General features: G+C 38.2%; 2 protein-coding genes across 2 annotated transcripts in view; both read right to left on the bottom strand.

Moving 5' to 3' along the window:
• Window positions 1-15,656, bottom strand: part of LOC124638797 (vicilin-like seed storage protein At2g18540) — a 76,169-nt gene that overhangs the window by 30,308 nt on the left and 30,205 nt on the right. The window lies entirely within an intron of this gene.
• LOC124638796 (malate dehydrogenase, glyoxysomal-like) lies at window positions 32-15,350 on the bottom strand. Its single transcript, XM_047175902.1, has 7 exons — window positions 15,098-15,350; window positions 14,744-14,942; window positions 9,625-9,766; window positions 5,698-5,883; window positions 2,356-2,556; window positions 1,847-2,058; window positions 32-515 (listed from the first exon to the last, which is right to left on the bottom strand). Exons 1-7 carry the CDS (start codon window positions 15,348-15,350, stop codon window positions 254-256), a joined length of 1,455 nt encoding a protein of 484 aa, XP_047031858.1. The 3' UTR covers window positions 32-253.

Here is a 15,656-nt window from a genome sequence, read left to right as displayed (position 1 = left end):
TTTATTTTATTTTTACCTCAACTTTTACAGTTACTTTACTATTTTTTTTTACTTAACAAATTTTATATGAAACTTGGATTTAACACCTTTTCACTTACAGCAACAACAAACTTGGTTCATACAAATACTTGGTATACAGCGTCACGCTTTCGATCTATTTACTAGTACATAAAACATAGGCACCCTGTTGTGATCAGAATCATGTTCCTTAAACAACGGGAGAAACGACCATATGAAGCTTATCTCCGAACACTTAGTCTACCAAATGTTTGGCACAATCTTCTAGACGCTCGTAGTGTCTTGGTGATTGGAAATTTTTCTTCATTGTACTTCGGCCTCTCTCCACGAAGCAATCGTAGTTGGATCGGTACCATTCCATGGCAAGATCATAGTTCTTTACTACTTTACACAAAGACATGTCTATCAAGCCGAGCTCGTAAGAGTTCAGTTTGTCAGGGAATTCGAACTTCTTGAAAACGCCTCTGTGGTTCAGTAGCAAGTCAGTTGCGACATATCTGCATCGGTAAAATAAAGAAAACCATCACAATACTGATCAAAATTAATGCGACCATTTTTTTAGAGCCTAATTTATCCGCAAAAAGACGATTAATCTAAACTACAAATAAAAAATGCAGAAGTAAGAAAACAACATTTTATTTATAAAATATAAACACTTGCATATTTACTTAACCAAAACGGTACCAAAAACGTTAACAAAAAATTTTGATAGACACCCACATACAAAATCACTTCAAATCACATAGTCGCGTAAGCACAATCGTCAAATCTCTCATAAGATTTAGGATAGAAGAACTGGAATTGACAGGCGTCCAGTCTCGTCGAGGAACTGCAGTATTTAGAATACCACTCCTTCACCATCCTTCGTTTATAACCCAAGTGGTGCAGAGCCAGATTCACATTCGTGGTCTCCGTTTCAGTCATCCTAGGTAGGCCAAGGTTCTTAATGATGCCACTGCCGCCAATTTCCACAGTGCTCGCGATGAATCTGCAGGCAGAAGACCTTGGTGTATTCTTCTATTACATTTCCAATAAATACTGTTATCACGTAACACTGAACGAATCACAGCAACAGAATAGCCGTATTTTGTGACAAACGGAACGTTGTATCTTGATATTGTAGGTAATAAAAATATATGGTTACCGGAATATAAACTAAAAAGAAGAGCTGAGATGTAGCTAAAAATTTTACGTGCATACACGATTTATATTGTACTGGCTTAAAGAAATGCAACCGCGTGAACTCCATTTAATCCTGACGATTCATATTTAAGCTATCCATGACCGATATTCTTGTAATTTAGAGGACTAAGCACCACTATACAAAATAGTTTCTATATCGCAACGCTTTTCGGCTTGGCGTTGATAAATGAGTCTATCCATCAAGTCGCCACTACCCTTAGCATTTTGGGCTTTTATAACTTACGTAAGTTGCGTTGCAAAATTAAAATTATAATTTTCCGAAGTATTTTGGTTAGGAAAAGTATCGTGCGTATTATGGCTTATAATATTACAGACATGACTTTTCTTTCATCCTTGTCTTTTTTATGTCGAAACATCAAACTCGGGTGGAGCTGAATGCAAACTGAAATGATATTCAGTCTAACCGTGCATTTGTTAAGTTATTGCAATCCTGTGACAACTCAAGATTACGTCAAACGTGTACGTAATATTATTCAACCAATAACAACGAAGATTGACAATCAAATCGTAGCTTAGGTTTCCCTGCGTCAGTCACGTGACTGGCGAAATGGCAAGAATTGATTAATCAGATAAAGCTACTAACAATACAGTCTTAAAGTCGAATAAAAATGATTGGGATATTAACTTGGCAGGTGATATGACTTGTCCAAGGTCGGTTTCGACGAAACCCGTCACTCGTGGTATATCGTGGCAGAGGAGTGCGTGAGCTACGGTGGTCACTAGGCCGGCGAGAGCGTGTGCCTCGCTGAGGTCCCCCACCCTCAAGCAAGGACCATCGCTCCTGGCGACAGCGGCCGGAGCATTCCTCACCGCATCCGTCATCATTTCGGCATTGTGCTGGAAAACGGAATTAAGGAATTACGGGATTAACTCGGGATTATGGACGTTAGGATTGGAGTTCTGTTGATCGACACTGTAGGGATTCGCATTGACTTTTAAATCCGATTAAGTATTGCATTTATTATTATTCGATTGGTAAATAGTAGTAAAATCTTTGCTGTTTGGAGTAGAATACATGTAACAAAATTGATTGGATAAAATAACGGGAGCATAGAATAGGAGACGAATAATAATTAGTTTCTTGCAGAGGTTAACAATTTTAGCTACATAAAACTCAAAAGCTTAGATATCTACCTGAGCGAAATCGAAGTACTCAACAGCCTTAGAGAACAAGGGTACTAAGGAATCGCCTTCAGTGCCCCCAACGCACGGCACGCGAGTGTACCGCGGCTCGAGACACAGCGCGCGCGCAGCTAGCGTGCTCGCGCGCATCTCTGGCACGGCCAGTGAGCCCAGCAGCCTCTTCGGGTCGTACCAGCCTGTCTCTTTTAACGTCTGCCAAGGTGGGAAATGGAATGAGGGTAGGTTCATGCGGGTTAATTACTTGAAAGGAGTTTGGATGGTCGTTTGATTTATTGTAAGTATTTTTGGACCTTAAAACTTATGCAACTTAAAAATTGTGCAAGTCTTTTATTTAATATAAAATGTACATTCAACCTTTTAGTAGTGCGTGCCGAACAAATTTGGTTAGGAGACCAGAGAAATTGTTCGGCACGCAAATTAAAATTCATAAAACGTGTAAATTAAAACATACAGGTAAGTACCCCCCGTCGACAGAATTCACAAAATCAATATTGTTTGTTGACCCAAAAACCATAGCCGACAAATTGAAGATAAGCGAATATTTAGATTAACGATAAAATATAAAGTTGCGTGACAGAACCATGCTTAGTAGCTATTTGTTTAATAAGTCACTCACGAGTATTACAAAGCAACTCTGAAAACGCAATAATGAAGCCACAAAACATGCTAAGATGTTGTCGGGAAATAAAACTAATGGGAATCGTGAGGAAAGTTCGGATAGTTCAAAGTTTTTCTTCTCTGTTCAAGAGAAAACTGGTGAGGATCGACACGGCGCGGCTGTGCGTTGCTTTTTTTCTGCAACCCCTGTTACGTAAGTTACGGCTCGAACAAAAACAACTTAGGTTTATTGAATTGAGACGTTTATTTTTAGGGGGATATGTATACTTGAAAACAATGGGAAAGAACTAGACGGATGATGACGCACTGTAACGGCCGCTTCACACGGAAGTTCCGTATTTTGCAGGACACCGTTTTTTGCAGGATCCTGTTTGATCGCAAAAGATATTATATGCTAGTGTTCACACGAGCAAACCGCATGCAGGATCCTACCAAATGCTGTTCCCGTCGATTTGTGCGATTCGGTTTTGTCACTTGAAACTGGATCGTTCGTCCAATAAAAAGCGGGAATCCTGCAAAAACGGACGCTGTGTTCACACGTAGTTAAGTTTTGCAGGATACAGTAAAATGCCGGTCCTGCAAAACTGGACTGCCGTGTGAAAGGGCTGTAAGGCAGACGTTTGAAATAGTAAGATGTCAACTGAAACTCGAGCAAATTCGACAAGGATATAATTATTTTTCCATAAAAAAAGACAAACTTCTTATGGAAACAAATCTGTTTCAGTCTCAGAAATACTGACTTCTACTGTGTGTCTATATACCTACATAGGTACGTATAAGTATGTGTCAAATGCAAAACGTAGCCAAACAGAATGATGAACTGAATAGAATGGAAACACAAACTAAGCCCACATAATAATTCGATTTGCAACCAAACATGGATAATCCGAACATGAATTTCAAAGCTTTAGTGAAATATGGTAAACAAAACAACGTATTATTTTGGCCAGACAATTACTGCGCTCGATAAATATTGACTTGCTAAAATTACTGACGAAGAGAAACAGCTATATTGCCGTAATATGGCCGGGAAGGGGAGTGAAACAATTTAGTTTATTAGCACTATTGTTCTATTATCTTCAAAGGACTGGACTAAGATAAGGCCCACATTAGGAGTAAGTAGGTATATGATCTTAGATTTGGACTTTGGCCTTAGAAGAGTAAAATTGCTATGCACTAAATTCTGGTCTATAGTGAAGGCCTAAAATTTATTTGGGTCATGCTCAGATTTACGTCATTTACCTGCAAAAACCCATAACACTGATTGAATCTAAAACAGATTCACTTTTTCCACAATACACCCACACAGTTTACAAAGATCAGTAAATACAACCGCTCCAGTGCTCCTTTTGACAAATTCCTCTTTTGTTACAAATGGAATTTGTGAGAACAACGCAATCCAAGTCGAGATTGAGAATGTTTGCCTCTAGGGAGATGTATACTGTACAATATTTATTACTCGCCTTGTGCTGATCGTGGGCATTTATTTCAAAGCCAAACGGACAACGGTTAACTTTCAACGAGTATTGTTCGGTATTTCATAATACGAGGTCCAGTTTATTTGCTGGAGATGCCTCCAGTAGTCGGAAATAGGTGAAGGTCTTTTGTAAATGGGGGCGATATTTTTTTATTGCTGCATTTTTATTAATGAAGTCGCTGTACCACTACACCTCAGGAATTTGTTCATAATGAACTGAAAACCATGTTTTATCGAATAATCATTTTACAACTCTGAAAGAGGAGCTTTGTAATAAGAAAGGGAAGTTGATGGCTCGTATCTAAACTAATAAATTGTCGATGTCAGACATTATAGTTCGGCCATTCAGAGAATGCGTTCCTGACACGTCGCGATTGAACTGACGACGTAACTTTGCAATGGCGTTGCAGTTACGATAAAAATATTTTTGCTGGTTGTTTACCGTTTTAACAATTGAGGAGCATTAAAACAACATTATTATATCAATAATCAATGAATGTTATAATTCAGTCAGTTCAATCGCGACGTGTCAGGAACGCATTCTCTGAATGGCCGAACTATAATAGTCCATAAACCGTTTAATCATAAGAAATTTTATAACCTTTTATAGATTTCTGCAGAAACAGTAGATTAATGTGGCATACACCATAAGTATAAGGTACACTTTGTATAAATAAATATATGTACGCATTGAAATAAGTCTTCTAAAATATTATTAACTAAATAGTTCCGTAGAACCCTGGGACGCCACATATGGCAGGAACATTAATCTTCTGACAGAGACCCATATTTTCGCGGTACTAAGCATCTACTTAACGGCGGCCAAGAGTTTGGTTAGACAATTTTCTATTTTTGGTCGTGGCGGTTTATTTACATAAAAGATTAATATTATACGCTATTGTATAACAAAGGTGTTCAGTATCTTTGTTCAAAACTTGACCTCCAGTAAGAAAGACAAAAGCATATGGTTTTGTGAATAGAGCTGTCAAATGAAGCCTTGCTTTTTCATCAAAATGCAAAATTCTTAAGGTACATTTTGAAAGCAAGCTGCCGACTGCAACTGCCGACCGCAATTGCAGCGAATCACATGAAATCTCGGCATTAGCGGCTGGCATTTGCAGACGGCAGCTATCATTTAAAACGTACCTTTGTAAAAAAACAACATTTGGCGTTCCTTACGACTCGGCCACGGACCTAACCACGAAGTTTTCGTAACAATATCAACAAATGGACATTACCTCAGCGATCAAAGGCACCATACAGTCTATGGGCGTGGCGCACACTATGATAAACGCCTTGGGACACTCGTTGGCGATGGCGTCGGCATAGCACTTTACTATCGGCGCCTGGTATAGGAACCGCTTCTCGAAGGGCATGTCCACGTTGAGGTAGCCGCTTTCCAGCATTAGAACTATATCTGTGTTCTGTTGGATGGGATAGACGAAATGTGGTTAGGTTTTGTAGGATAGGATGTTTTTCTCATCTTTGTGAACCGCCTCTATTTTAGTTTCTGTTTAGACAGTACTGTCGTATTATATGTTCTTGTTGTTTTGGATATTTTTTCATGACGAAGCTCAGAAAAGCTTAGAAAACAAAAAAGCTTATAACTATGGTACAGTTAACAACATCAAGTAACAAGTCTAAATAAATATTAGGTTGATACTCATCCAACTATTTACAGGCTACGACTAGCTAAGTATATACCTAAATAAATGATGTTCAAAACAAAGATTGAAATGTAAGGCTGGATTTTAATCTAGCTAGTATCTGACCAGATTTCCTGGTAAGCCTTTCGTATTCAAATATTCAGTCCGAATGGGAACAAGAAGATTTTCGGTAGGCAAATGCAATGAAAAATATAAAACGGTACGTTTATGAACTACCTATGTAAAGTTGTAACGATATCAAGTTATTTTATTTTTCATGAAATACGAGTAATCTATGAAGACAATATTCACTTGACGTTCTCATAAAAAAGTCATAAAACTTAATTACGATTTCCATGTAGGTAACGTTTCAATCGTGAAAATCAAGAGCCGGTGCTCAGTATTCGGAAGAGCACTTAAACTTAATTGAAGGAATCAATCAAAGTGAAAGGATTTTACTGTCGTCTTTAATCTCGACACAACAAGGCCCTCCATCCACGGACATGGAGACAAACCTACAGGGTGTACGCACCTACCTTTTAAGGAAAAATACACGACAAAGGGAAAAACCTGAGGAAATATTTACGCGCATCGTTTCAGTATAAATCTTCGTACACGACCCGGGAATGGAATGTATGTTTATTTCGTTATACATTTTACATGCGTATTCACAAATACGGTGGGTTTACGAAACGTCTTTTGTTTTGAACGAGAACGCTGATCGGATTAGTTTTGTTTCAATTGATTGGGAATCTGAATAAGGCTGTATTTACAATTGATTTTCAAATTTTGATTCATGAAGAGAGCTGTGATTACACATCCGCCTAGCCTTTTCTCAATGGTTTAGCTGTGATTATTAATAAAAATAATAAGTAACTTCAGGTGAAAAATGCTAGAAATCTAATCCTTTTACAAACTCCTTAAACCAAGCAAAAAAATATTTGAATTATTCAGTACAAATTCGTTATTAAAATAACTTGGAAGTAGTTCAAAGAATAGTATAATCGGTATAGTGGGTCGAATGATATTGATTGGCAAGGGGAGGTCAACGGCACCCCGTCCCGTTCGCGAATACCATGCATGGGTAGCTAAAGAAATAGAGTAAAAAACTCCCATTGATTCAACCGCTACTGCTGGTCCAATTAGTTCGTTTATTTTTAGTCTGTGGCCTGGGTCTGGGATGTTGTCCTGTAATTGGCTGCTCTTAATTTGTGTATGTTTGTTGAATCTTATAGAAGTTTTTTTTTTTTCAATTTCTAAAGGTAAAATTGGAACCGTATTTGAATTTGCAACATAGTGTGTTTCAATAGCAAGAGATCAAGTTTTTTTTGGAACAATGCACAGGAAGCATTTTTTTTTCAAGTCGTGGTGGCCTAGTAGGTAAAGGACCAACCTCTCGAGTATGAGGGCGCGGGTTCGATCCCAGGTCAGGCAAGTACCAATGCAACTTTTCTAAGTTTGTATGTACTTTCTAAGTATATCTTAGACACCATTGGCTGTGTTTCGGATGGCACGTTAAACTGTAGGTCCTGGCTGTCATTAAACATCTTTGGCAGTCGTTACGGGTAGTCAGAAGCCAGTAAGTCTGACACCATTCTAACCAAGGGGTATCGGGTTGCCCGGGTAACTGGGTTGAGGAGGTCAGATAGGCAGTCGCTTCTTGTAAAGCACTGGTACTCAGCTGAATCCGGTGAAGCCGACCCCAACATGATTGGGAAAAGGCTCGGAGGATGATGATGCACAGGAAGCATTTTTGTGCAGAAAAGCTTGATATAAATTGAATGTAAATACATTTGAAAACGTGAAACTTCTTATAAATAAACACGAAAGTCAATGTAGCAGTCTAGTTCTGTGGCCATAAGTAAGACTGTCTCTTCAAGCCACGAAAGTTTGACATACAACTTACGCCTAGTCGGACTGCGAGAAACTGTCTGCAATTAAAAGTTCTGTGTCCATACTTTTGATTACAACTAGTCTTTATTTTATAGATTGAATTTTAAATCAGAGTTGCCACAGACTTCTACGCGAATGAATACAAACTTTATTTGGAAGCTAGAAAACGTTGTTGCGTAGAAGGTTTTTAGGAAAAGTAAAAAACAACAATTAGGTAGGTATCCCTACTAATATTATAAATGCGAAAGTAACTCTGTCTGTCTGTCTGTTACGCTTTCACATCTAAACCACTGAACTGATTTTAATAAAATTTGGTACTGAGATAGAGTTGACTTTAAGAAAGAACTTAGGATAGTTTTTATCCCGGGCTTTTGAAGAGTTCTCTTGGAAACGCGATATAGGTACTTAACCGAACTAGACGCGGGTGAAGCCGCGGGTGGAAGTTACTTATGTCTATAATTTGTAGGTGCCTTTGATTAGAACGGTTCATTTAGTCCTTATTATGATTTTTGATAAGATACTATGCTTGGTATGATTTCTCAGCGGGATTTTTGCACACATAGGTATGTATGTTCTTACATAATATTGCAATATTTCCTCATCCTGAAACATGTGTTATTGACCCCAAAACTTAACGGTGTAAAAACATACAATTTTGCATGACAATTTTAATTAATATTCATGGCCACAATGTGGTAGGCGCGGCTTCTCAACAGCACGAATCACTACGTTTGAATTAAAAGCTTCTGCTATCATATTACGGATGGTAATTTGTTACTTTTTTACTACATTGTAATTTTATAGTAAAACTTGCTTCCGCCGGAGGTTTCACCTGTGTCATGTTTGAAACGTCAAGCTAAATAAAATAACCTTTGCCTTCCTCGATAAATAGGCATCAACACTGAAAGATTTTTTTTTTAAATCGGTCTTGTAAGTTTTGAGATCAGCGCGTTTAAGTGATCAAACCAACTTCTCAGCTTTATAATATTAGTATACAATCTCAAAACCTAACAGAAAGCTACAATCTTTCAGTAAACCAAAAATCCAAAATCAATTGGTATACGTCTACCTATCTGCCAACCAAACAACCTAAATCAATTTCAAAAGCTTGTTGACTTCGAAAGTTTACAAAGCGAATTTGAAATAGGAACTTGGCGGCAAAACAAGCCGAGTTCCAAGTTTGACGTTGGACCTGACGCTGGCTGTTCCGATATGCTAATGTCAGACTGGTACCAGCCAACTGGATTATGTTACTCTATCTGTGACCTATTGCGAGTGTTGTTGCTGATAAATGGAATATGTTCTTGGAGAAATGCGAGTTTTTGGGTTAGGATAGAATGACAAAGACAGCGACTGTAAAAGTATAAGTAGGTACTTAGTATTTATATTTTTTTTCATGCGATGGATGATGGAACGGATGGACGGAAAAGACTTAATTTGAATGTTGTTCTTACTATTAATCTAGTATAAGCAAGTAGTAAAAATATGCTACACAAATAGGTAACGTAGGTTTGGCAAATTAAATACCTCACTCTACTACACAATTAGTACACATAATGCAATACCTTCAACAGTTACTCTACAAAAATCAACCCTACTCTCATACAAATAAGGTTCAAAATCCACCTGTAAACACCGTTCCAGTTCATAGCAAGCACAGCTAAATGCTTGTACGAGGCAGTTGGTATTGATATGCTGAAGATCTTGGACTACCGAGCACAGATCCCTCGTGCACCCTTGAGAGTCCTTCGCCTCGTACAGACGTAACCTGCAATCGGATTACCAGGATAGAAAGAACCAGGGAGGAAGGAAAGATAACCGAGATGCTATAAGGAAGGTAGGTCAGACAATTACTTGTAGGTCAAGTAACGTTAGGTAGGTGTGATTAATTGCTAGAACTAACGACGCATTCGGGTTCCTTGTCTAATCAAACCCAGTCTGTCAAGGAGTGGTCTCGGGTTCCATTGAAAGAGTGTAAGTGCGGAGCTGGTGACGTTCCTAGTCCCCCGAACATCCGCATATTGGCGCGCTACTTTCTTAGGAGATTTTGAGTTATGACATCTCCGCTAGTCATCTTATTCTCCTTGGCACTAACTAAAAATGGGTTATCGGAATCGAATGTACCTCTCGATTTTGTGATCGCGATTAGGGTTGATTCGATTAGAGTTCCGAATCGAAAGTCGATCGGAATGGTAGATTCCCTATGGGATAGGTCAAGAGTCAAAAGTCATGAACTAGTGAGATACTCAATGTCGATTTAAAATTATGATGAAATGACAAACAAATCGAATTCTTTCTTTATACATTTTTTTCCTATTTTTGCATAAAAGCATGGGTAAAAAAAAAACAATTCTAATCCAAAACAATACTGAAGGAATCGGATGCTCAAGGAAGATTATAATATTCTGTATGAAACAGACTCGCATTTCCCATCAGAAATGCTATACAATTTATGTATTGGCAGTATTATTTCCCAGATATGATTGGATCAGAGACAAAAGCTTTTATATTTTGTTTTCGATAGAGATTAGATTATGTTACGCTTTTCTACGACAAGGCCAACGAAGACCTCTGTTTTGGCAAAGGAAAAATATATCAGTATCGAAACTAAGAACCGTGTTTTGGATCTGTTACGTAGTAGGAATGTCTACACATTGACAGAAAAATATGAATTTGCGAATAAAGTTTCAAAATAGATTCAAGAAAGGACAAGATTTGGGTTTTGATATGCAGTTATAATAATTTTGACTAAAATTTCATTGCTTTACGAATTATGGGTTAGCTTGTATTTCACTACGATATTTTAATCCAGATTCCCGTGCGAAAAAGGGATAGGCCATTGTATTCTATATCTCTATTTCTATACGGGAGCCATACACTCTTGTCTAGCCATAAAGATTACGCACCGCAGAAGTCACGGTCGCCTCGTAAAATCTTTCGTCCTAACAGTGGATAGCCTTTATAATGTCCTTAGTAAAACTTTGATGAATGCAACACATAACCCGGGCTATGGCGGGAATCACGGTAGCACAATAAAACAGTTCATAGCAATTTTATGGGTACTCATATAGCAAAGGCTTATGGGAAAAGCCAATGTGTATTTCTCTCATAGGAACGATATTTTTTGAAAACTGTTTCAGGTCTTTTTCCGATGAAGATTGTAAAATTAATAATATACCTATACTATTGTAATTTTTGAGTCTGTCAGCGTATATTATGAAGCAACTTGCTTCCACCTTACTGCACTAATTAGGTTCAGGTTTCGTGGTAAATGCTAACAATTTCACTGGCCAGTGAACTGCATAATATTTGAGCGATTGTATAACTATTGCGTCTGCGAAGTTACTCTGCTTAGTTGAATTCTGAAGCTTCATTACACACTAATGAGTGCGCACAAAGGCTCTATTAACGGGCTAAGAAATGTTATCTTTGTCGAAGTTCAAGCGTTTGCTATTTCTTTAAAAAATAATTTTATAGGCTTTCCGCTATATTATAGGAAGTTCTCAGGCCCGCCGTAAGCGGGCGTGCAGCGCGTGCACCGCACGCAGGCGGCACGTCCTAGGGGGCGGCAAATCTAGCGAGTTATCACGTAATATTTAAAAAATACAATATATTTTTACCGATGATTTGATTTCAATATTTCCGAACACAGCAATAGCGCTAAGAATATTACTTACACTGCCGGTTTCAGTTAGGTACATCTGTTGAAAGGACATTTTCAAAATTAAAGATTCTTAAAATCGATTTAAGATCAACCAGTGGCGTAGCGTGGGGCAAATGCTATTTAGGGGGCGGCAAAATTAAACCAAAAAATTTTCAGAAAAAGCCGCCCTTGCTTTGGATGTCTCCTATCAATTTTGACTATTTCACCCATTGCATCCCCAAAAAAAATCGCGTTCGCTGCGCTCGCGGCTCGATGTTAGATATCACATTTTATCTTTGTTTAATTGTTGAGGCTTTTTATGATAATAAGTTTACTTCATGAAAACTCTAAGGAAAAAATCGACGAAATTTTTTGACTTTGCTTTGTTAATTTACATTGGTTTTTATTTGTTTTGTGTCCTTAGACTTAAAAATTTTCGCGCTCGCTTCGCTCGCGCTTCCTTACATATGAAATGTGCCTTATAAGTTTTCAACGGGAAACCCACCAAATAATTTTACTGACTTTAAACATTGTTAGAGATATTTAAGTGCGTTAGTTTAAGTTAATCACAATCTTTCAATACATAGGGGCCACTTGGGTAATGATTGCACTGCATTGATGCCTAGGACCTACCTAACCTAGGACTGCTTAGGTTACTCTGAACATTTAAAGTAAATAAAAAGTTATGTGTAATGTATGTATGTTATATTGCAATAGTTATTTATCCAGAAGTAGGTGGGTTTTCTGCAATCAGAGCGGTGCATGTACATATTTTTTTCTGTTGGACAAGTAAGATGGATATGAATGGGCGGGGAGGGTCCGGACCCCCTGGATCTACCCCCCCCCCCCCCCTTATATATTTTTTGTCAAGACGTATGTAGTCGTAGGGCGGCATAATCAGTTTTGCACGCGGGCGAACAAACAGCTAGCGGCGGGCCTGGAAGTTCTCATAGTTACTTAAGATGACGATGAATATTGTGGAATGACAAAGTTATTATAGATGTATTACCTATTTACCGTAGAGCTGAAATGTCTCAAATAGCTCTGTATATTACAACGGAACTTATAGTATTACCGTTGCAATACAAAGCGACAATATGTCCCAATAACAATGCTGCAAAAAAAAACCGCCTCCGCCGAGTTCCTTCACAAATGCTATGAGGTACCACTTCTTCTCCATGAGAGGCTCTAGCACCACTTTTATTAAATTAAGTACCGTAATATATTTAGTGTCATCAAAAGCTGTGGCAGAACAGTTTGAGTAATAAAACGGACATCCAGACGTCAAGGGACGTCTCCCATAGGAGCGGATTCATGAGCCGTGCCTTACGGCCGGTTGTCCGTTGCTTCTTTATTTTACGAGCCGAGCGCTATTAAACACGAGAGCAGAAATAGCAAAGAGATATTTTGTTTAAATTAAAAAGTGTTGAAACAATGGAGAAGTAGTTTTGCGATGCTGTTAAGTATACTTTTTTGATCTATTACTTTTGGAAAATGATTGTTGCTGCGCGTTTTGTTAATTTGATTATAATTAAGAGTATTGTAACAATAAATCTACAACAAAATTTTTGGTTATCTTAGGAATTTAAAAAGCACACCTTCAACCCTTTCCAACCATACAAAACGAAAAAAATCCATTCTAATCCAAATAATTCCTCATCGATCTGAGATTGGAAAACCATTGGAAAGCTCTCAACATTAACGTCAGTGGCGGATTCTGATATCGAGCGATAAATTCGAATGGGTAAGCGACCCGTTGCCTTCGGTCGTGTAGTGACATCGCCAAGACGAACGATCCCTTAGGGCCTCAGCTTTCATGAGACGGATAGATCGACGAAAAGGATTTATGTAGAAGGCCAATTCTTCAAATAAAGGGAACAAAACTGTTGAGAAATATTTTGCTCTATGTGTTTAGTTAGGATGCGGATGTATATCCGCCGTAATGTGTGTAGGAGTATTCAGAATTGATAGCATGATTTACAAAAAAAAAACTGGTAACATCTATTCAGTTGTTCAACCGTTTGGCAATATGTGAAAAAAAAATATACTAAGTTACGCCTTTAGTCTAGCCTAACTATCCATAAAAGGACCTTTTAACTGCCTTCTTTAGATAAATCTTGGCCTAAAATGTGCAGAATAAATCTTCTGCATCTATTTATTCTATGTTTCGCGTCTTGAGGGTTACTGACGTCACAGGGTTACAGACGGCTGACCAGTGGATTGTCCATAAACTGTTCGCGTCTGAAGAGTACGGATGAAGGTATTTGATTATAAGCCCAAGCTCTAGAGGTTTCATTCAGTTTCGTCTAACAAGCATTTTGATTGACCGATGATTAAATTGGCTGGACGTCTAAACGGTTTTATTGCATTGTAGACTAATATTCATTTTTAACATTGACGGAACTGGGTATTTGAAACAGCAGAATGCTTTATTTAACATTACCAGAAATAGAGGAAACAAAATATTATTTAACTAGCAATATGTGTTTTGTCTGACCTAAACTTTCATACATGGCCAATATACGCAATTCAAGGTTGTAAAAGGCGTTAAGTAACTACTTAAGCAGCCCAAATAATAACAAAATTGCCATCAAAAACTAGGGCAAAGTTAACAGGGTTATACAGAAATGACCTAAAAAGGCCAAATTAGGCATCCCTGTTACAACATTAACAAAATAGAAGTAAAAAGGTCATCAGCTCGAGCGAAACCGTTTGTGGGAAATGTCCAATTAGGTCAAACGAAATGAGAAAGCAATAGACTTTGGACTTGTTTAAATGACTGTATGGAGTCCGTGGAAGTAATTAACTTTGCTAATGTATTGTAGTACTAGCGAGCCACCTATTGGTAGCTGTGTGATTTGGTTATAGTAGGAAGAGGATTCAGATCCGTTCTTGTTATTGTGTAAGAACCCTAAACACGAGTGGTCTAGTCTGTGACAAAGTCGGGGTGTCATGTACAACGTCAAGTTTCGTATTTTATTGACATAGTCGATCGTCCTTTTCACAAAGGTCCTACTTACGGCTAGATTTTCTTCGACGTCAAAACTTCTGGCATGATGCCCAATCAAAATTAAACCTTACAACGTTAAGAATAGAACTCACTTCTTAATGCAGGAGCACTGCTTCAAAAGCAACGCGACGTACTGCCCGATGGCAGTGTCGGCACCAAGCACTGATACCTGGACACCCGGCCGAGGCGCCGGCATCGGAGGTACCTTCTTCTTCGGAGCCGGTAGCGCCTTCGGGGGTTCCTTTGGTTGTTTACACACCGCCGGTTTGCATTCGATCTTACGAAAGGGTGCTGGTTGGTGAAAAAATTGAAAGGCTTTAATATGGTCTGGGACGTGCTTGTACTTTTGGTCAGTGGGTCGTCTTAGGGGCGGAGTTTATGACATTCGAGATTGAGAAATTTTTTTATGTAGGTCCGGTATGTACAGATTTATAGAACTGACTTACTGCCAAAGTTGGTGCCGCCTTCTATAACCTTTAGTTTGATCTTGTGTAAGATGCCCTTCTTTTTCTTGGGTTGCCTGTCGCAAGGTTCAGGGCATATCGGGTCAGGATCGGGAGGGATGTCTACAAACGCTCTACTGCAGCCATCGTTTTTCGCTTTCTTCGCATAATACCTATTAATGACCCAGTCCGTACGTTGGTTCAAATGTTTCGATGAACCTAGGAAGTACGACCAGAATCCACGAGTCTTGGACATTTCAAAGGAATTCTAGTTACTTTTTTTTGATTTTTTTATATAATATTAAAATTTATTAAACATGTGGGTGCTTCTTGTTGCTGTTGTGAAATTTAAATTTTTAAATGATTGACGTGTTTGCCTTTCATTGTATTAAATTCTTTTGTTGAATAATTTTGACAGAATATTTTGGTTCAATTTTATTTGTGAAAAGAGGTTGTGTGGTTTCAAAGAAGGTTGAATTGGAGCTGAAAAACTTTTTAAGGAGTGACTACCATTCAGATTCACATTCATACTCAACACAATTGATTCACACAATTTATTATT

Source organism: Helicoverpa zea, chromosome 18, assembly GCF_022581195.2.
Source record: "Helicoverpa zea isolate HzStark_Cry1AcR chromosome 18, ilHelZeax1.1, whole genome shotgun sequence".
NCBI lineage: Eukaryota > Metazoa > Arthropoda > Insecta > Lepidoptera > Noctuidae > Helicoverpa > Helicoverpa zea.
This window is presented reverse-complemented; position numbering and strand designations above follow the sequence as displayed.